Genomic DNA, 20,279 nt, shown 5'->3' with positions numbered 1-20,279 from the left:
GGGCAGGCGCTGCCCTGCGGCCTCGGCTCTTGGCTTCAGTTGACAAAGAGTGACTGCTTCCTGGCAAACTCTGCCGCCCGCCTGGGTCTGTGGAAGCATCCAAGGGACAGACAGGGGCCCTCAGAGGTCATAGGCCTCTCCTGGGCAGTGGCCTCACGTGAGGGCAGACTCCCCAGGCTGAGAGGAAGAGAGAGGGGAGGCCCCGGGGGGGGGGGGATGGGAGTGGACGGAGTGGGACTGGAGGCTGGGGGGGGAGGGAGGCTGGGGGGGGAGGGAGGCTGGGATGGGGGATGGGAGGCCCAGGGAGGATAAACCAGTCGAGAACAAAGAGAACAAGTGTCAGAATCAGCGGAAAGCCTGAACTCGTGTTGTAAAAATGCAGGCTCTTGATTTCCGACATGACTCTCCTGGGGTTTCCATGTGTAGGTCTGGAAGGACGGAGGTGGTGACCTTGGGACAGTTGGCTTTGCTGACACAGGTACCCGTCTGTCTGCGATCACAGCGATGGCGGGAACTCGCGTCCACTGCGTCCGCACCCGTACCCCCCAGTCGGCTCCCAGTCCCTGTAGACCTGCGGCTCGGGAGTCAGGAGTGCCTCCCCCTTACAGAGACGGGGCCCACGCTGCCAGCGGGATGGGCTCTGGTCTAGGGCCTGGCCTGGGGGGTCCTTGTTCTGGCTTCCTCGTGCTGTCTTTGGGTGCTCCTGCGCCCATGTCTGAGAGACGCGGCTGCCCACAGTTCCTCCCTGGCAATGGCAAGGGGTCAGTGGGCACAGTTAGCCCCGGGCACTGGGGACCAGGTGAAGGTCCAAATGAATCCTGGGAGCTGATCCCCGTGGGAGAGAAAATGTACCCAGGCTCTTGAGAGCAGGCTGATCTCTCCGGAAGCATTGCGCAAGTTGGTTTCTGGGGACACAGTTCCTCGTGTGCTGCCCAGGGTCCCCAAACGGCTCATTTGTAAGAAGTCTGTCTGCTGAGCCCAAGGGAGGCAGGCACGCACCTGGGAGAGACTCCCATCCCCACCCAGACTGCGACACTGAGGCTCGGCGATCAGCGGGTTGTCCGGGCCTCTGGCTCTGCCCTGTCCGGGTCGCCTGTGCAGTCCTCCCCCGCTTCCAGCCTGGCCACGGCGTGGGGAGAGATGGTTCTGAGGGCATGTTCCAGATCCCGGGATCCGAGCGCTGCACCCCCACCCCATTTCCCAAGTGGAGCACGGGTGTGAGGCTCCAGCAGCCCCTTCAGAATGTTCTAGCACAACCTGTGCCTCACTTCAGAACAACGGAAACTTAATGAAAATGGCACAGAGGAAATTTTATCACTGAGGGTTTTATGTAAGACGCAGAAGGGCCACTCCTGTGATACAGTCATTACTGCGGTTAAACCTATTCCGTTAATTAGCACGGGCATTTATTACTACCAATAAAATATAAGGGGACTGATAGAGCCCAGTGTGTCTGGATGTCCCCCCCCCCCCCGGCCTGCAGTCGCTGGGGCAGGGCATTGGGGGACAGAGGGGCTCGCAGAGACGGCTGGGGGGCCCCATGTGGTCCAGGGTAAGGCGTCCTGCTGAAGTCTGGGAAGTGTGTCCGTGTCTGCTAGACCAGGCGTGATCCGGGCAGTGCGGATGGGCCCAAGGGACAGGTGTGCCCCAGAGGACACAGGTCCCTGTCTGCAAGGACATCAGCAAAGACCCTGGACAGAGGACAGCACCGTGCTCTCAAAAAGATTGATGGGGCGCCTCAGTGGTCAGTCGGTTAAGCGTCCCACTCTTGGTTTCAGCTCAGGTCATGATCTCACGGTTGTTGAGTTCGAGCCCCGCATCGGGCTCTGTGCTGGCGGTGCGGAGCCTGCTTGGGATTCTCTCTCTCCCTCTCCCTCTGCCCCTCCCCCTGCTTGCGCCAGCACATGTGCTCTCTCTCTCTCTCTCAAAATAAATTAACAAAACATTAAAAAAAGAAAAACTTCTCTAAAAAAAGAAAAGAAACAGACTGATAAAGGGGCTACCTCGCCGGTGGCCCCTTCGGACACCCACAGGCACCACAGAGCTTAACTCAGACGAGACGGCCCCGGGCTTGCTGGGAGGACAGTTTTGTTTGGAGGAAGGGATGTCTTTGAGTGGTTTTCTTCCAGTCCCTGGGAGGGACCCATCCTAGTGTGTGGTTCATACTTGGGGCAACCACTGCCACACCCTCCTTTTGTTCCTCTGGAAGAATAAAGTCACACAGAAGACTTGAGGCCCCAGGGGGAAAGTGGAAATCGGCCGGGAGACCCAAGTGGGTGGACTGGGTCGTTTTGTATCCACCAAGGTTAGACCACTTCCCTTCTGTCTGCAATACTTTCCCTGTGGTGGCCGCTGCTGGGTCGGAACCGAGCTCTCCCACAGTTCTGGGCCACGGCTGAGTCAGCAGGGGCTGTACTGCCTCCTGAGGCTCCAGGGGACAATCCCCTTGCCTCCTCCCACCCTGGGGTAGGTGTCCGTCGGGCTTCCCGCCCCCTCTCTGCTGCCTCCCCCTGCAGCTCCCCCTACTCCCTCTGCCTTTGCTGATTTGGATGCAGGTGAGTGCCTTTGGGGTGCAGCCGGGTGATCTAGGAGAGGACAGGTGCCTCTTCTCAAGATCCCTAACTGACTCACACAGTTTGCTCTGCAAGGTGATATTCACAAGGTCCAGGCATCAGGACACGGACGTAACTTGGAGCCACACTCAACCCACGACGGTTAGTCTCCGGGGTTCATAGACAATATCCGTAGTGTGTGAAGACGGCTGGGTATAGAACTGCCACCGGGGCCGCGTCCCCTCTCCCCTCCCCACCGGGCCCTCAGCCTCTTCCCCAGAAGCCCCACCGCGGGCAGCGTCTCGTCTCCCTCCACGAAGATCTGATCCCTGCATACATTTTTCTTCCTTTAACACGGGAATCATAGCCTGTTGTAAACAGCACTTCCTGCCACTCTTCTACTTGGTAAATCTCGGGAACTGTTGGTACCGTGAACGTGACGGTCTCTAGTTCCTGTCTGTGGCCACACAACGTCCCATCCCTCGGTGTCCAGGTTGCATTTAATATGCGTAATGTGCAGAGAAGCAGGTCAAGGTTTCAGATTAGCGCCCATCACAGAACGAGGCCAGCAGCCGTCCATCTGGAACGGGGGCTGGCTCGTCCAGTCCGCGGCTCAGCCCACAGGCCTTGCCCACCGACGTCTGCCGGTCTCCATTTAATGAGTGACTTTGGATTAAAATGGGAGCCAACAACAGGGCGCCGATCTATATTAAATCTCCACAAAATGAAAATTGCAAAGATTTACTTAGGGTCGTTACATGAGGAAATTTAATCATAGCCTCATCCGTAACAGTCCCTTGCCGCTGGACAGATAATTGAGCTGCCACACGGGGGATTATGAATACCTCCTGTTTATGAAGATAGCTCCCTGCTGACGTCTGTGGCCGGGGCACACGGAGGTCCAGCCAGTGGCGAAGCACGCGGCTCCGCTGGGCGCCAGCTGCGGCCACTCGGGTCACACGTGCACGCCCGTCCGTGCATGATGTCAGGGACTTAACCCTGACGACTTTCAACTCACTCGCTTGTTAAAGACGTCTCCGTGTTGCTGTATCTAAGAAGTGCAGTGGGAGGAGTTTGGGACAAGTCTGAGGAGCATCAAACCTCTCACGGCCCATTTTGCAGTTTATGTCCCCAGCACGACTCACGGCTCATTCGCTACAAGCCGTTCTTGTTTCAGACGAGGTTCTCACGGGTTCGGCACAACGGCTCTAGGTTCCGCGTGTCCTGAGCGCGGGCCACCCAGCGGCTCCTTGCCCAAACTCTCAACCCCTCTCACCTGCCACGGGGGCCACCAGCAGCAGCCAGGTGGGCCGCATGAGTTTTAACCCAGAAGACATGTGTCTGGAAAGGCGAAGCGACGTGGGGGACTGGTGGGCTGACTGCCAGAGCGCTTGGTGTTGACGGCCCTGGACGCCGCCTCGCCACGGAGCTGGCCCGGAATCCCAGGCAGGAACGGTCTTGGGAGGTCTCAGCACGCGCCAATCGGGTCTTCCCGTGAAGACTGCTCATTTTGCCCCGGAAAGTCTGTCTCGCGTCACAGAGGCTCACGTGGGGGCTACTTCCGCAAAAACCAAGGTGCGGCAGGCGAGGCGCTGAGATTTATGGAAACGTCTCTCACGGTTTGCCAGAAGCCTCTTGGGCTGATGATTACCATCCCGCTTTACAGACAGTAAGACTGAGGCCCGGAGGGGGACCTCGGTGAACCTCAGATGCACCATGCCGAGTGAAAGATGTTTCGGAAAAGGCTAGGCTACCTTGTGTGCTGGCGGTCGTGGGGCTAGGCCAGCGCGAGAAGGTGATGGCGGGATTCTCTGTCTCGATCCTGGGGGTGGTGTCTACATGGCACATGTCTCCCATATTCGTGGAACCGTGTGTTTAAGCCGGCACATTTTGCTGGATGTAAATCATATCTTCAGAAGCCCGACTTGAGAAAAATCAAATTAGAGATGATAGCAGAGTTCTGGAATAGACGGTATAGTGGTTGCACAGCACTGGGAATGTATCTGAGGCTGCTGAACTATGCAGTCCAAAATGGTTAAAACGTCGGTTTACGTAACAAAAAGCCACAATACAAAGAAAGAGGACACAGTCACGCTGTGAAAGAATGAACGGCCCCCTCACAGGCCACCCCCGCCCCCCTCCGCCTGCGGGGGACCAGGGACCTCTAGACGGCGCTGGCACAGGGCAGCGCCCTGCTGACCCGTCAGGCCAGAGGAACGGCCGTGGGGAGGCCCCGCGAGGGCCCAGAGAGCGCGAAGCCCCCAGAGCAGATCCGCACCTGGCGCTCGGGACGGCTTCGGGCTCCGTCTTCGCCCTCCCTCGCCCGCCTGTCCCGCCGCTGTGTCCGGAGCGGCTGAGGGCGCGGGGCGCACACCTGTCGGTGCCTGCAGGGGCCTCTGACCTTGTTTGCCCGTTTGTCGCTATTTTGGAAACATCCTTGGTTCACTTAGGTGGTGGGCGGAGAGGAGAAGGGGAGTAGCCGAGAGCTGAGCGCCCCTTAAACAGCATACTTAGCGGCTCTGCGGCTGTAATGAGGCTGCTTAATGAAGTCAGTATCCTTGAAAGTCCGTCCATGTCCCTCATCTGTCAGCACGGCCACTTCCCGACACGGTATTAATTAACCACCACGTCCCCTGCAGTGCCGGAGGGGGAGGCCCGTCGTGATAACGAACAGGTTTAGGGGAGGCATGGCTCCTCAAAATTACTTTTTAAACCGACCCTATTAAGCAAGAAATTAGAGCAAAATCATCCCGACGACGTGCTCATTAGATGCCGATTCCTGTCTGCTCCCTGTTCCTACAGCTTCGCTGAGCCGCCGCTGGCTGCCCTCCCTCTCTGGCCAGCTCCTGCGCCTTCTGGAGACGTCTCTCCCTCGGGGCCCGCCCCCCCATCACCTCCCCTAAAATCCGGATGGGCTATGTGTTGAGTGGAGACGCTCTGGTGCTGGGCCGGCCAGCTGGGTGCAGGCATCTTGGGAGAAGCAGGCCTACAGAAAGTGGCCGTAGCTCGGGGAACGGCCCTCCCCCGTCTCAGCCCCCCCCTCCCCTGCAGAGTCACTCCTGTGAGCACTTTCGGCCACTCCTGCTCCCTGAAGCTCTTGCTGCGAGATTGTCCCTCAGACCAAACAGAAACCACTGTCCCTTGGGTCCTGCCTGTTGTCTGCGTAGAGTGGCCTCGCCCCCCCCCCTTCGGAGCAGCCACGGGGGCAGCAGTGGGGCCCCCACCCTCAGCAGACACTGTGTGCTCCAGGCCACGGTCTCCATGGCATACGGCGGGGGGTTCAGGGCGTCCCGCAGGAGGCGTGCGAGCGGAGAGGAGGGCCCTCTGCCCGGTTTTATTCATGCTGTTTCTGTGCTCTTCCGTTTGAGGACCTAACCCCTGGGTGACCAGCACACAGTTTGAAAATGGAAGGCCTGTGTCTTGGGAAAACCCCCGTCCGGATAAGCAGGCAAGGGGGTCACCCTGCTAGCCTCGGTCAAGCACACTGGAGGCCAGGCTGTCTAGAGAGTGGGAGGGGGTTTCGAGGGCCGTTTCCGGCGAGGTGGGGCGTCGGGAGGAGCGAGCCGTGAGGGGGCTCCCGGTGGGACAGGTATTTTCTGTTCTGACCGCAGCCGAGGACCGAGGGATCCGCGTGGCGAGGGAAACTGTATGTAGTGCGACGGACACGCACACACGAGTTCAGGACACTCGTGAGCACAGACGATAATGGCGGCCCCGGCCTGTTACCACCCATTGTCCCACTGGGCTCCGGGCTCCAGGCTGATGGCGGCCTGTCAGCTGCCTTCTGGATCAGCCTTTACTTCCCGGACCTGCTGGGCTCCCCCTAAGACAGGTGCCGCACCGAGAGGTATGGCCAGGAGTATTTTGCATGTGGAGTATTTTAAGGAGTATGTGTGCTGCTCAGGGGAGCAGGGCCAGAGGGAGGGAGAGAGGTCGAAGTGCTTCTTTTTCCCTGAAGAAGCTACGGGAGAGAGTGAGCGAGAGACGGACGGACGGAATGAGCTAGGGTGGGCACACCGGGAAGGGGCTCCGGGGGCACGTCCCACTCCCTGGACACAGGCGTTTCTGGAAACAGCCCTTGCACATTCTGGGGCGAAGCGCTCACCCCGTCTGGTACCCCAATGTCACGGAGGTGGAGAAAGAGTGGACGGGAGGCTCTGGAGGGGCCCGGTCATTCTGAATGTCGCTGCCAAACCCACAGCCCGTAGGAGGGAACCCAGTGTAGGTGGATGGCAGTTCTCTGTAGTTAAGAGGCTTTGGATTCTTCTGGAAACCCAGATTCCTGAATACGAAACACACACCTTCGCACTGGTGTGTGCTGTTTGAAATGCAGGTGCGGCCTGCGCAGATCTCCGGATCCTCTGGGAGTGAGGAAGGCCGCTGGCAGCCAGGCTCGTCCAGCCTAACGGGGCGGGTTAGTGATACGCTCAGGAGATGAACGGATCTGTACACCGAAATCATCTTGTTCGGGCGTTTTCTCCACCAGCGGTCTGGTTGCCACGGGCCTGTTGGCATCAGCTGACTCAGATGGGGGGTTTCTGGGTCCCAGTGACCAACGATCGCGGGCGTAGCCCTCCTCGGTGACGAGCTGCTCCCTTGCCGGTTTGCTTTCAGCAGACGGCATCCGGGCTGCTTTACCCGAAACCCTCCGAGGGCCTCGGCAGAGGACGCCTGGGTTCTATCTGCACCGTGATGACCTGGCGGGTCGGGTCCCTCGAGCCCCGCCTGGCCGGCTCTGGAACCCTCTGGGCAGAGGAGGGCTTCTGCCCCGGGTGTTCGCTGAGGCGGTAAAAGAATGCATGAGACTTAGAGATGGTTCCCCGGGATTCTGTGACTTCCGTGCCTCTGTGGTCAAAGCAGGGAGGTGCAGGGAGGGCCGAGGACACACGGCTCCAGGCTCAGAGCCAGCCGGCTGCAGAGTGAAATGCGTCCTGTCAGATGCCTTGTGGCCATGAGCGAGTGTTGCGGGTCCCATTTGTGCCTTGGGTTTGTGGCCAATTCCCAGACTGGCTGTGGCCTCATTAGCACAAGTGCTGTCCCCACAGAGCCGGTAGGTTGGCTCCTGTCAGGCCGAATCAGGGCTCCCAGGAGCACAACTGGCGGTGGGCTCATCGCTTTAGACAAAATGGGGCTTGGGGGCGAAACCAGGCTGGCTGGGAAGGCCCTCCGTGTCTAACGCACAGGCGAGCCGCTCCTAAGAAACCCTCCAGCTAGGATCCTGCTCCTGTCCCAGGTGGCACCACCGACCAACCCCCCTGCCCCCCCTCCCCGCGTCAGGCTGGCACCCTGTGGGGCGGGCACCCCGGGAGGGGCCTGAGTGTTCGGGGCTCAGGGACCACCGGCCGGGCCCGTGCACAGCTCTGGTTCGCATTCTGATGGAAATGCAGGCTGCAGCGGTCATTGGAGCCAGACAGCCTCCTCCCTCTGTGTCCTGACCAGGCCACAGCCGGGGGATCCCACAGCCAACCGCAGAACAGGAGCGTGGAAACGTCGGTTTACTCAGACACCCCCCTCCGCGTGTGCCTCTCACGAGCGCCGCCCCTCCGCCCCGACTTTGAAAATAATCCGGCTTCCTACTCACAGAGCCTCGCTTACAAACAGCGTTCATTCCTTCACATCACTGCATACGCCTCGGGCACTTCAGACTGGGGAGAACCTGCATAAATCATTGTGTAAATCAGGGGTAACACTGACATCCAAGGTAATGTTGCTAACTCTTGGAGCCGTTCTGGATTTATGGTAACGTGGGTCTTGCCCCTTTGGGGTTAAATCTGCAAATGTGTACTAATTTTCCAGTTTGATGGAAAGACTTTTGTTGGGGTACGGAACATAACGTGCAGGGTTATGATCCAAAGAGGTAATTAATTGTTGGAGAAATGATTTAATACATTGTAAATCCCTCTATTTCCATCCCTTACGATGGGATGCCAAGAGCGATTAAAGACTCGGGCCGTATCACAGGCACATCCACATGATAAACTGCTGTAATCGCTCTCTGCTGGGTTGGCCGGGGCTCCACAGCCTATGCTGGGGAGCTGCAGTCAGACTTCGCAGACGCCCGCGGGGGAGGCTGGGTAACAGTCCGTGCGTCTCACACATTCTTTTAGGAGAACAGCACTTGTCCTGTAGGAGGAGGCGCCCGTCGTTGAATGGTGCTGCCAACCTGCAGGGGAAAGAGACACGCGTACTTGGCGAAGCGCGTGTCTGCACGGACGCACATCTGCTTGCTTGTAGGGCAGAACAAAGTTCCCCGACGAATCCAGCGACATCTGCATGGGGGAAGAGAAAATCCCACCTTTGGGACGAAATCAACAAAATGAAACCGTCGGAAGCCGCCGCGCCTCATGCAGGAGGGCTGCGGATGACCTCGGGCGGGCGGGATGGCCCGTGCGCCCCGTGCCCCAGGCCCCCGGGGGCAGAGCTAGGGTAGGGTGGGGTTCTGCTCCCGCAGTTCCGATGCCATTACCTGTTACTGAAAAGCAGGGATGCGGTTTCAGGTAAGCGAATTTCCTAACCGGAGGAAAACAAAGATCCCTGGGTGTCAAATATCCCGGGCCCTCCGGGAACAGAACGTACTGGGACCACGGAGGCTCACCAAGTAGGTAGAAACATTCTCATCAAAATACCCAAACGAGAGGGAGAGATATATCGGCCGTCGGTTGTTTTAAAGAAAGGAAGGAAGAGGAGACTGTGTCTGTCCTGGGATGCTCAATCATTAGCTTAACCATAAGGGCCCCCCACTTTTGTTTTCTGACCCATGCGCCCTCTTTTTCCACTTGGCAAGCTGGGGGTGCCACGGGGCAAGCAGGCGTGTTAGCACCCGCATCGGCCACGGATGTGCCGGTCAGTGAATGCAGACAGGGTGCAGGACCTCAGCCAGGCAACTCGCCTCTCCCGACCCCAGCAAGGGACCCCTGTGGAGCCCCTGGACTTGGGGAAGCCTGCCCCAGGGCGCCACGAGCGGGCTCCGCGGGCTCACAACTGAGTTAGAATGAACCTGGGTCTTCGAGTGGCACAGCGTGGCAGAGCCCTCCAGCTGTGTGGTTAGCAGAGGAAGAAGGCAGTGTTGGCTTCAGGATGCCCCCCTCCCCTGGAGTGTCACCATGCTGGCTCCCCAGGCTTGGAGGTGGGTGCGCGATGCTGGGAACCGGTGACGCCGTAGATGTGCTGCCCCATTTCGCGGTAGAAAGCTGACAACGTCTTTCCTTGCCACCTGCCCCTAGACTTGGTGAGCCAGACTGAGGAGTCACAAGGCGTCTCCTCTTTGTTGAGCTCTGGAATTTACTCCTCGAACCAGTGGGCACTTCCTGTTTATTATGAGGGTGAAGGAAACAAAGGCGCCTCATATGCTTTGCATCCGTACAATTGAGCCACGTGTGGCCACTGAGTACTCGAAACGAGGCTGGTCTGAATTCAGACACACTGGATTTTGGAGACTTAGTACAAAAAAGAAGGAGCATGAAATACCCCCCTAATAATTTAAAAACACTGATTTCACATTGAAATGATACTGTTTTGCATACACTGGGGCACGGAAAAGTCATTAGAGTTAATTTCATCTATTCGCTCTTTTTAGGTGGCCACTAGAAAAGCTACAGTTTCCCGCATGGCCGGTTCTGAGCGGGGCAGCTGGGGTTTAAAGGGACACTCCCTCGCCCCACATCACAGCATGTACCTCTCCCCTCACCCTGAGGCGGATCTAAGCGTGAGCCTCTGGGAAAAAGGCTGCTTCCTATTTCAGTCCTCCCCAGGGCTGAGGAAGTGACCGCGCTGGTGGTCAGGTCACGAAACCTCTGGGAGGTCACCCGCAGTGACTCCCCGTGGGGACGCGGCCCTTGGGAGAAGACAGCCAGAGCCCCCGCCCACGTTTCCAGAGGGTGGTGGGCTGGCCAACGGGCAGAGACCCTGGGGCCCCGTATGTGGGGCACATGGGCCGTGCTGGGAGTTCTTCCAGTGTCCAGGCTGTCTTAGAGCGGGGAGGTCTGGGGCGCTCAGTCACCTGAGCGTCGGACTTCGGCTCAGGTCGTGATCTCACGGTCCATGGGTTCGAGCCCCGCGTCGGGCTCTGTGCTGACAGCTCGGAGCCTGGAGCCTGGTTCCGATTCTGTGTCTCCTGCTCTCTCTGACCCTCCCCTGCTCTCTCTCTCTCTCTCTCTCAAAAATAAATAAACATTAAAAAAAAAAAGAAAGGGGGTATGAAATGACATGCATGTGATACACCAAGTTGCTTCATCAGCGTTGCTGAGAATTCAGCCTAATTTTGCTCTGAAAAATGACTCCACTCCACCCCAGTGAGAGGCAGGCTGACGTTTTCCAGAAGAGTAGATACACCGCTTTTGCATCTAAAAGAACCCATTTAATTTAATTTTTTTGGAAACCAAGTAATTGGAAGAACTCGTTACTGAAATGGTCCTTTTAAAAAATTGTTTTTCATCCAAGATGGGGCAGAGAGGTTTTTTTTCCCCTCACCTTCTCCTCAGTATGTCATATATTCGCTGAGTGACGGCTTACAGATGGCTGTCTGCATCTCAGGGACTTTTTAGACTCTGTGATTTAGAAGCATGTGGCCCAGGTTGACACAAATATCTGAAAGTTGAAATTGAGTTCAGTCACAAATGAACATATTTAATTTGATATTAAAATTTAATCATATTTAAAACAAAATCTTGAAATCAAATACTTTATTCTGAATAGAAATGTCCTAAACGTGTCTGGTTTTAACCAGAATCAGCAACTCTGTTTCAGATTAGGGTAAGGGATTTATAGAGTCGATTTACCATCGACTTGAAATGACCCTGCGGGTGAGTGGCTCGCACTGGTCCTGTCCTGCCCTCCTTCCCTAAAAGGGATTTGAAACATAGTTCCTAAGACTCCCCTTTTTGAATGTGCAAAACTGACAAAGTTGTGGGTCCGGGAGAAGAAAAGACAGTGAAGAAATAAATATGGAAATTAGCAAAAACCAGTATTAAGCGTATGTCTTTATGGATAAGGCTTAATCGCACACTTCATTTTGCAAATACAAAAGGGCCTTTTGAAATGTATTAATTAAAGTTAAATGCTTTAGACAGGCGGCTTTGTAGGGCCCCCGTCCTCACCTCATTAGCATAGCATTAAGGACAGCCAAGGAAATTGGGTTAATAAAGCTGGATGTTGCAGCAGAGCGGCTGGGGTGAACTGGGAGCCGACAGCCGGACTGCAGGGTGGCTGGCGGGCTGCGGGTGCGGGGACCCCTGTAGTGGCAGAATTCCGCCCCGTGCCCCTGACATCCCGGAGACAGACCCCCCACACCTTTCCACAGGTCAGGTAGCCCCCGGCACCAGCTTACTCACCCATGCCCCGGCCTCCTCCCCTGGAAACGCGTGGGGGTTGGTGCGGAGGGGGCTTTGCGGGTCCCCGGAGCTAGACCAGGCCCTTCCCTGACACCCCAGGCCAAGTGCGGTCGTGGGCACCGAGGACCGTCCTCCACGCGGCTGCCTGTAAGCGGAGGGCGCCCCGCGGTCTCCATCCAACTCCACGCGGGCTGCACCCCGGCGGGGACGAGCTGGCGTCAGCGGCGGTGGCCGGGGAGCCCAGGGGGCTGTTTGGGGGCACAAATCCCGCAGACTTGGAGACAGCCGGTGTCGGCTCACCTCTAGAGGTGCGCGCCTTTAGGCAGGCGGGGAACTAAACGTAACACACTGGGACTCGAGGGGGCCCCGAAGCTGCCGGCCCGGGGTCTTCTTAGGGCAGCTCCTTCCAAACGCCAGTTGGGGCTGGGTCGGGGCGCGACGGGGTCGCGGAGCCTCAGAGACCCGAGGTACCCGGCGCAGGCGCCACGCGGCCTCGGGAACACGCCCACCAGGAGCGGGCCCCGCAGTCCGCAGTCCGGCGGGAGCAGACGACTTGGGCGGAGGACGCGCCCCGGCGGGGCTAAGCTCTGTCCCCGCGCTCGGTGAGAACCGGGCTGGCGCCCAGCAGGCCCGCTCCCCCGGGGTCACGCCGCCGGTCCCCGCTCCAGCTGTAGTCCTGGTTTTCTCTTCAGGGTGCGTGGCGATGCCCGCCCAAGCAGGGCAGGTCCGCCGTCCCGTCCCGGGCTTGGAGCCGGAAGTCAGGAGATTGCCCGGGGCGCGCACCGAGGGCTCGGGGGCGCGGATTCCCGTGTTCCGCTCTCCACCGCGCCCAGACGTGCTCTGAGCTCGCGGCCCTACACGGTTCCGCGCGCACAGGCTGGAAGCGACTTCGGGCGCCTTCTCCCGGTGGGTGGGGCCGGTCGGGGCAGGGTGACACGGTCGCGGGGTGGGGGGGTGGCAAGGTAAAATGTGAGACGCGTGCGGGAGTGGGGGCGGCTCGGGGCCCTCACGGCTTCTCGTTACAGTGTTTGCAAAGCGCCGAGGGCGTCCCGGAGAAGGCGGTGCACTTGTCCGGGCAGGGCAGCGGGGCGCCCGCAGAGAAGGGATACACAGCGGCCTGGCCGAAGGGCGTCAGGGGCGCGGCGGCCACGGGGCCCGCCAGGCCCTGGCCCTGGTTGAGGTAGGCCACGAGGCGCCGCATCTCGTCCAGGGCCTGCGCCTGCATGAGGATGTAGTTCTTGGCGAGCAGCAGCGTGGCGATCTTGGAGAGCTTGCGCACCGACGGGCTGTGCGCGTAGGGGATGACGGCGCGCAGCCCGTCCAGAGCGTCGTTCAGGTCGTGCATCCGCCGCCGCTCGCGCGCGTTGATGCTCAGCCGCAGCGAGCGCTGCTCCCGAGGCCGCCGCCGCCCGTCCCCCGCGCCCCCGGGCCCCCGCCGCCGCCGCCGCCGCCGCTGCTCGAAGGCGTCGTCGTCGTGGCTCTGCTCGCCGCTGCTCTCGGCCGCCGCCGGGGCGTGGGGCGCGGGCGCCGCGGGGAGGTCGCCGCCCGGGCCCGGCGCGCCGTAGCCGCGGGCCGCCTCGGGCCCCCGCGCCGCCCCGTAGGCCAGGCCGGCCGTGGCCGCCGCGTAGCCGTGGCTCAGCGCCAGGTACGCGTCCCCCGACAGCGACTTGAGCTCGGCCATGGCCGCGCGGCCGGTGCAGCTCCGGGCTCGCGCGTCGCTCCGGCTGTCGGCGGCGGTCGGTGGGTCGGTCCCGGAGCCTCTCCGGCCGCCCGGGCCCCGCCTCCTGGGCGCCTCCTCTCTCCGTCCTCCTCGTCCTTCCTCCTCGCTCCCTCCTGCCCTCCTCCTCCCCCACCCCTCGCCGCCGCGTGCAGGGCCGGGCGGGGCGGGCTGGAGCTCCCACGCGCTCGGCTCCCGTTTTAAGGTGCGGAGGCGGCTGCTGGGACTTCGCGGCCATCCAATCAGAGGGGACTTGGTGACCGCCTGGCTCCACCGGCGGCGCCTACCGACGGCCGGGGCGGGGACCGCTGGATGCAGGGAGCTGGAGGTCTGCGTGGAGATGGGCTGGCGGCGCGGCTTTACCTGCATCTCCGCGTCTCCGGCCGATTCCTGCCTCCCCGGGGGCTGCCGCCGCACGACGCCCGCGTCTGACGCGGGCACCTGCCTCAGCCGGTCTTGTCCCCGGTTCTTCTGGCAGAAGCCGGCTCCGGCGTCGCGCAGGGGTCGGAGCGGGGAGCGCGCAGCACAGCCCCGGACACCTGCCCCCCCCCCCCCAGCCGGAGCAGGTGCGGAGCCCTGGCCTGGGGCCTCCCACGGGGTCTTGGGCGTGCAGCCCGGGTAGGTGCCCCACGGAGCCCACGTACAGCCGCGTAGCCGAGTTTGCGCACCGCTCACTCCGGCTGCCCGCCCTGTGGCGCCATCGGGAAGTCCCTGGGCCTGTGGTCCCCTGGCACTTTCCCCGGATGAGTGCCTCCCTTTCCACACTCCCCCAAGTCATAGTGGCTTAAAGCAGGGATTGGACTTTGAGGACAAAACTTGCTTAGGATCAACGTCTTGTTTCAATTTTCTGGTAATTCAGGTGTGAGGGTTTCTCACACTTGTCCAGGGGCAGAGAGGTCTTCTCATTTGTCCTTGTCAGGGTGTGACCTCCGTGGTGGAGTTGGGGAGGGTGGCCAGTGAGACACTGGGGGTGGGGGTGGGAGGAGTCGTAATTCTGGCCCGTGTCTCAGCCAACACTCCCCACCCCGGGGACACTAGGGTGGCATCCCCAGGTGGGCGCCCGACCCGATCTTTGCCTGGGGGCCCGGGGTGGGAGGGGGTGCTGCGATGTATGAGGTCCTATTCTGCAATTCTCCCAGAGCCTGCAGGGGGGTGGGGGCTGTGCTGGTCACTGGGCTCAGCTTCCTCCGTGTGAGGGGTGGGCCGAGCTGGGAGCCCCACCAGGAAAAGTTCTGGAGGCTGAGGGGAGGCTTTGGGAACTAGTGCCAGAGCTCTCGGAAGGTCTGAGACGATGGGAGTAACCATGGAGTTTCTAACACAGGTTGGAAAAGCCCAGAACGGCTCAGATGGGGCAGGGGAAGGAGCTGAGGGCGCCATGGTTCCTTCCTCAAACCCTGGGTCCCTGTTTGCAGGGTGTGCTGAGGGAATGATATCCGCGCATGGCCAGCGCACCACCAGCTAACTTTCCTCCGCGTTCTTGGACGGAAAACCACCCAGGCGTTGCGTGCACACTGGCTTCTGGGGCTTTCCCTGGAGTCTCCGGGCTGCTGCCGCCTCTCGGATCCGGCCCCAGTGGATGGAGGTCCTGCCGGCCTCAGCACCCAGCTTTTTGGTTCTTCCAGTGAGGGGTGGAGGCCAGGACCCCAGACTTTCTCTGGGTGGGAAGCTGCCTGGAGGCCCGGGAGCTGGTGGGAAGGCTTGCTTCTGGCTCAGCCCAGAGACAAGTGTCACCCTGGCCTCCACACGAGACCTTGGCAAGGTGGCTTAGTGTCTCTGCTCTCCAGGTTCCTTCAAGGAGAGAGTAACAGAAATGGTGCGTGTGGTGTTGAGTCCTCAGGGAGGTGAGTAGGTGCCGTGGAGTGAATGGCTCAGAGCCATTTGCTGTCTGGAAGGTTCTGGAAATCCAGCAATGACTGGGATCCTGGCTCTCAAGGGCTTCTGTGCTCTGTGCTGGTGTTTGAGGGCAGGAACCTAGGGGTAGGCCATCGTGGAAAACCTCAGGGCGTCCTTGCTCCGGGCCCCGCATGGAAATGAATGGAGAGGAGCTACACACAGGCTGAGGCACCTGCCTGTGCTGGGGCCTCGTGGTCGCCCTCGCTGTGCGTTCAGGAGGGCAGGTCTCCCCCACAGCATCTCCGGGCCCAGAGCGAAGGTGGGCCCTGTCTTTGGCAAGGACGAGAAGGGTCAGGGTGAGGCCTTTCTGAGAGGGGCCTGGGCCGAGGTCAGTCACAGGCCAGCTCTGAGGACAGCCTTGTGTGGACAGGCAGCCATGGTGTTCAGGCCGTGGTCTGAAGGGTGAGTGGCTGTTAATTAGACCAGAGGGCTGGGGGTGGGGGCATCCGGGCTGTCAGAAGGAGTGTGGCGTGTTAGAGGACAGCGGCAGCCATTGTGCTCAGGGAAGTGTTCTCTACAGGCCACTGTGCTCTGGGGGCTGGGGACACTTCCTCCTGGAGGTCCTTCCAGGCCTGGCAGAGCTGCAGGGGAGAGGGGGTGACAGGGGACACAGAGAGGCGGGCCAAGTCCACAGGGGCCCTGAGGAAAAGTGCATCAGACGATGTCCTGCCTCTGGGGCTCAGGACCGACTGGAGGTGATGGGGTTGAGGGGACGGTATGCTACGGACCCAGTGGGGGCATTTGAATCACCGAGGGGTGTGTCAGCAGAACGCCGTGGTGACCGACATAGTAACTGTGCAGGTACGGTGAGGTTGGCTTTCCAGTCATGGCCTGGATCTCTCTCTCTCTCTCTCTCTCTCTTGATATACAGACACATAGAGATAGAGGTAGAGACAGACAGGCAACGGAATATTATTCAGCCACCAAGAAGAATGGAATCTTGCCATTTGCCACGACGTGGATGGATCTGGAAATACGCTTGGGCAAATTAAGTCAAAAACAAAGACCCTATGATTTTACTCACACGCGGAATCTAAGAAACAAACAAGAGAAGGGAAAAGAAAGAGCGAGAGACAAGCCCAGAAACAGACTCCTCAGTGCCAAGAACACCCACGGCCACCAGAGGGGGGGACGGGGGGCGGGGCTTAAGGGGAGCACTTGGGATTGTGATGAGCATCGCGTGATTAAAATAACTTAAAAAAACGGAAATAAAAGATTTAACCTTAAAAAAAAAAAAAAAAGCCTGGAGCAGAGTCCCAGCCACGGCTGCAGGTCGGCGTCACCCGGGAGGTTTGGTTAAAGCCGGCGTCCGCGTCGCAGCCGGGGACGGGCACCCTGGTCTGTGGTGGGCATGGAAGTTGGGATGTCTAAACTTCAGGCCACGGCCATTTTCTAAATGGCCCCGTAACCAAGCACCTTCAACGGCTGGGAGAAGGACTGGAGGCAGGGATGGGCCCACATCTGGAGCCCAGGACCCTAAAACAGCCTTCGTGGGGGGCCCACCCCCCACAGACGGAAAAGCAGCTTCGAATCCCGGCCAGGCGCCCGGAGAGGCACCGTTTTTTGGTCAGACGCCGCCACCTGCTGGCCGCCCAGGAGATTGCGCCCCACCCGCTGGGCTCTGGGGCTCCTCGGAGTTCAGGGCCAGGTGGAGGCCTGCTCTCCCGCCCTCTGGGCACCAGCTCACCGGCCGCAGGAGGCTGCTTCCCAGGTTCCTGTTGTCTGTCATGCTGGTCACTGGGTTCACGGTCCCGGGGTTTGGTGGCTCGAGGCTGGCCCTGGTGTATACAGCCTGATGAAGCACATCTGTCCCGTGGCCCAGGTCTCCCCAGCTCTGGGCCCTTCACCCTTGCAGGCAGGGGCAGCATGGGGTGAGGTAGGGCTGCACGGACTCCACCGCTTACGGGTAGCTCCGCAGCCTCCCTGGGCCCGTCTCCGCATCAGTAAAGTGGGACTGTGTTTGTAACTGAAGGCTGTTCTGAACAGTGGTTCCTCCGCCCTCCGGGTAGCCACTCTGGGTCACGCAGGCACGGTCCCTGCATGCGGCCGGCCCTTCTGCCGCAGCCAGGCGGGGACAGTCGGATGCCACAGCCCCCAGTGGATGGCGCCGGCTGCCCCTGCATCTGTACTTGTTGGGTCTTGGGGAAGGGGGGCCGGTGGGGCAGGTGGGGGCCTGCGTGGAACACAGTCACCTGGGGGGCCAGGCAGGCAGGCTGGGGCAGGGGAGCAGCAGGGAACACGGCGCTGGGGTCCCCAGAGCTCGCTGCTGCATGGCCTCGGGCAAGCCACACTTCCTCATCTGCGAATGGAGGGGCGTCGAGACAGGACAAGGAGAGGCCGTGGACACACCGCGTGGACCTTCTGGGGGATTCCCAGCCTCAGGGGCGGAAGAATCCACCTCAGTGTTGGGGATGAGCCCTGCGCGGTAGGGTTCCCGTCTCCTAGCGCAGAGCATCCTTCTCATTCCTACACCACCCGTGACGTTTCAACCGTTTCTTGTCAAACACCACTAACGAACAGGAGGCCACGGTGGCCGGTGTGGGGACGTGGGGCGTTCACGCACAGACGTTCTCTGAAAGGTGCCTAACACGCATTTATTTCAAACCTCTGAATGCTTTTACTGATTTTCTTGCACATCTCTGCACCCGCTTTCCGGTTGTGCTTCGTTTCTGTGATATCGCTCTAGTGCGGGAGGCCAAACGACGTTGCAACTCTTTGCGGTTTTGCGTGGATGGTTCCCCGGGGACAAGGTCCCTAGGGGCAGCCAGGACCACCTCCGGCTCGCCCAGCAGGGAGGAGGCCGGGTGGTTCCTCTGGGATTTCAGGCGGGACTCTGCCCCCCGCCCCCGTTGTCTTTCCGGGTCTCTGGTGATGGAGGAGAGGGCTGCTTAGCTCATCTTAGGGTGACACGTGTCTCTGTGTACCCCTTACCACGTGCCTCTAGGCAGTGCTTAGTGCACGCCCTCAAAGCCCCTAGAGCCTGTGCCACAGTGCCCAGGGTGGTGGTCGGCATCTGACCCACCTCTGCCCTGTGTCACCACACTCTTCTTGGGGCAGGTGGACGGACTGGTCCTGGTCTGCTTACAAGAAGCTGTTTTTTAAAAAATGTTTGTTTATTTAGAGAGCAAGTGCGAGAGGGGAAGGGGCAGAGAGGGAGGGAGAGAGAGAGAATTCCAAGCGGGCTCTGCACTGCCAGTGCTCGATCCCATGGGGATCCCATCGGGCTCGGTCCCATGAACTGTGAGGTCATGACCTGGGCCGAAATCGAGAGTGGGACCCTCAACCGACTGAGCCGCCCAGGCGCCCCCAAGAAGCTGTTTTTGGTCTAGGTGTTGTTAGAAGCTTCGCAGAACTACAACCTTTCACATTTTTACGGCACTGGGCGATTTTCAAAGGATTCCCCCCTCTCCCCTCCGAGCAGGCACTGAGCCAGGCCCGTCCAGGCTGATGAGAGAGGCTTCACTGAGGTGTAATTCACATACGACACAGATCGCCCGTTGAAAGTGCACATTTCAGAGGTTCTCAGTATGTCCACGGTGTTATGCATCCCTCACCACCTCACAATCTATTTTAAGACACTTTTATCACACCAAAACAGACACCCCGTATTCACCCACCCGCTCTCCATTCCTCCCCTCCCCCAGCCCCTGGCAACCACCTGTCTCCTTTCTGTCTGTGTCTGTGCCTCTTCTGGACATTTCGTGTGACTGCAATCATGCCTCGTGGGCTTCGCTCACTGAGCGTGCTATTTCCAGGCTGCCACGCCGTACGAGAGGAGGTTTTAATGCGATGTGGCCTCGTGATGAGGCACATATAAGACAGTTCCCGGCCGCCTCCCGAATGTTGCTCACGACTCCCAAGTCCTGTCCCTCCAGCTGGACCTTCGGATCCCCCGCAGAGGGGGCACCTGCCGGGTATTCGGGAAGGATGCCGTGGAGACAGGTGCAGCATGCATCAGCATGAATTTATCTCCTCAAACTGTCTCCTTGGTTCGTGGCCCAGCCGCTGACCTAGAGCAACACACAGAGAACAAGTCGGTGTACCGGCTCGGGCAGGGTTTCCGTGCAGGCTCACCCTCGCCACTCTGCTCCCTCTTCTCCATCACCAGGTTCCTGGCTGGTCCGATCTCTTTCCACCCACAATGCCCAGCAGCTGTCACTCACCTGCGGCAGAGTCCCTGCCACTTGGGGGTGCTCTAGGCCGTTCCCACCTGCGCGACCCCGTGCCGAGCCCCACCCCACGGTGCCCCCAGCACTGGTGCCAGTGATGTGTGATGTGGGGTGTTCCTGGTTTCAGCGCCTTGGCTTTAGACGTCTGCCCGCTTGGAATGCCCCTGCCCATCCCATCGGGCTGAATGTACCTCCTCCTCCAGGAAGCCTTCCTGACACCCTCCCCCCAGCCCCCAGCTGGACAAGGTGTCCATTTTTCGTGCTTCATTAGGAGCGGTGAGCTTCGCCAAGAGACTCTGGACAATCAAGGCTCGGCATTTCCCTCTGAGAACACAGTCTGCACCCCTGACATTTAGATATGGAGCCTTTACAATTTCTTTGAAGTGGGGCACCCGGGTGGCTCAGTCAGTTAAGCGTCCGACTTCAGCTCAGATAATGATCTCACGGTCCATGGGTTCGAGCCCCGCGTTGGGCTCTGTGCTGATAGCTCGGAGCCTGGAGCCCTGCTTCGGATTCTGTGTCTCCCTCTCCTCTGCCCCTCCCCTGCTCATGCTCTGTCTTTCAAAAATAAACATTAACAAAATAGTTAAATTTCTTTGAAGCAATACCAGATTTCTTC

At 59.8% G+C, this 20,279-nt stretch overlaps 1 protein-coding gene across 1 annotated transcript; it reads right to left on the bottom strand.

The window, feature by feature from the left end:
• Positions 1–11,517: 11,517 nt before the first annotated feature.
• BHLHE23 (basic helix-loop-helix family member e23) lies at positions 11,518–19,593 on the bottom strand. Its single transcript, XM_043553193.1, has 5 exons — positions 19,566–19,593; positions 17,621–17,790; positions 15,664–15,761; positions 15,062–15,213; positions 11,518–14,137 (listed from the first exon to the last, which is right to left on the bottom strand). Exons 1-5 carry the CDS (start codon positions 19,591–19,593, stop codon positions 12,888–12,890), a joined length of 1,698 nt encoding a protein of 565 aa, XP_043409128.1. The 3' UTR covers positions 11,518–12,887.
• Positions 19,594–20,279: the final 686 nt, after the last annotated feature.

This window comes from Prionailurus bengalensis, chromosome A3 (genome assembly GCF_016509475.1).
Source record: "Prionailurus bengalensis isolate Pbe53 chromosome A3, Fcat_Pben_1.1_paternal_pri, whole genome shotgun sequence".
NCBI lineage: Eukaryota > Metazoa > Chordata > Mammalia > Carnivora > Felidae > Prionailurus > Prionailurus bengalensis.
Note: the sequence above shows the minus strand (reverse complement) of the source record. Positions and strands in the feature narration are given on the sequence as shown.

Excerpts from the sequence above, each read along its gene's own strand:
- BHLHE23 (XM_043553193.1), bottom strand. The coding sequence starts at position 19,593 with ATGGAGAAGAGGGAGCAGAGTGGCGAGG. Across the intron at positions 17,791-19,565 it reads GAGGGAGCAGAGTGGCGAGG|ATGAGGAAGTGTGGCTTGCC; the intron begins GTGAGCCTGCAC and ends CTCCATTCGCAG. Across the intron at positions 15,214-15,663 it reads CGAGGCCCCAGCACAGGCAG|AACCAAAAAGCTGGGTGCTG; the intron begins GTGCCTCAGCCT and ends CCTCACTGGAAG.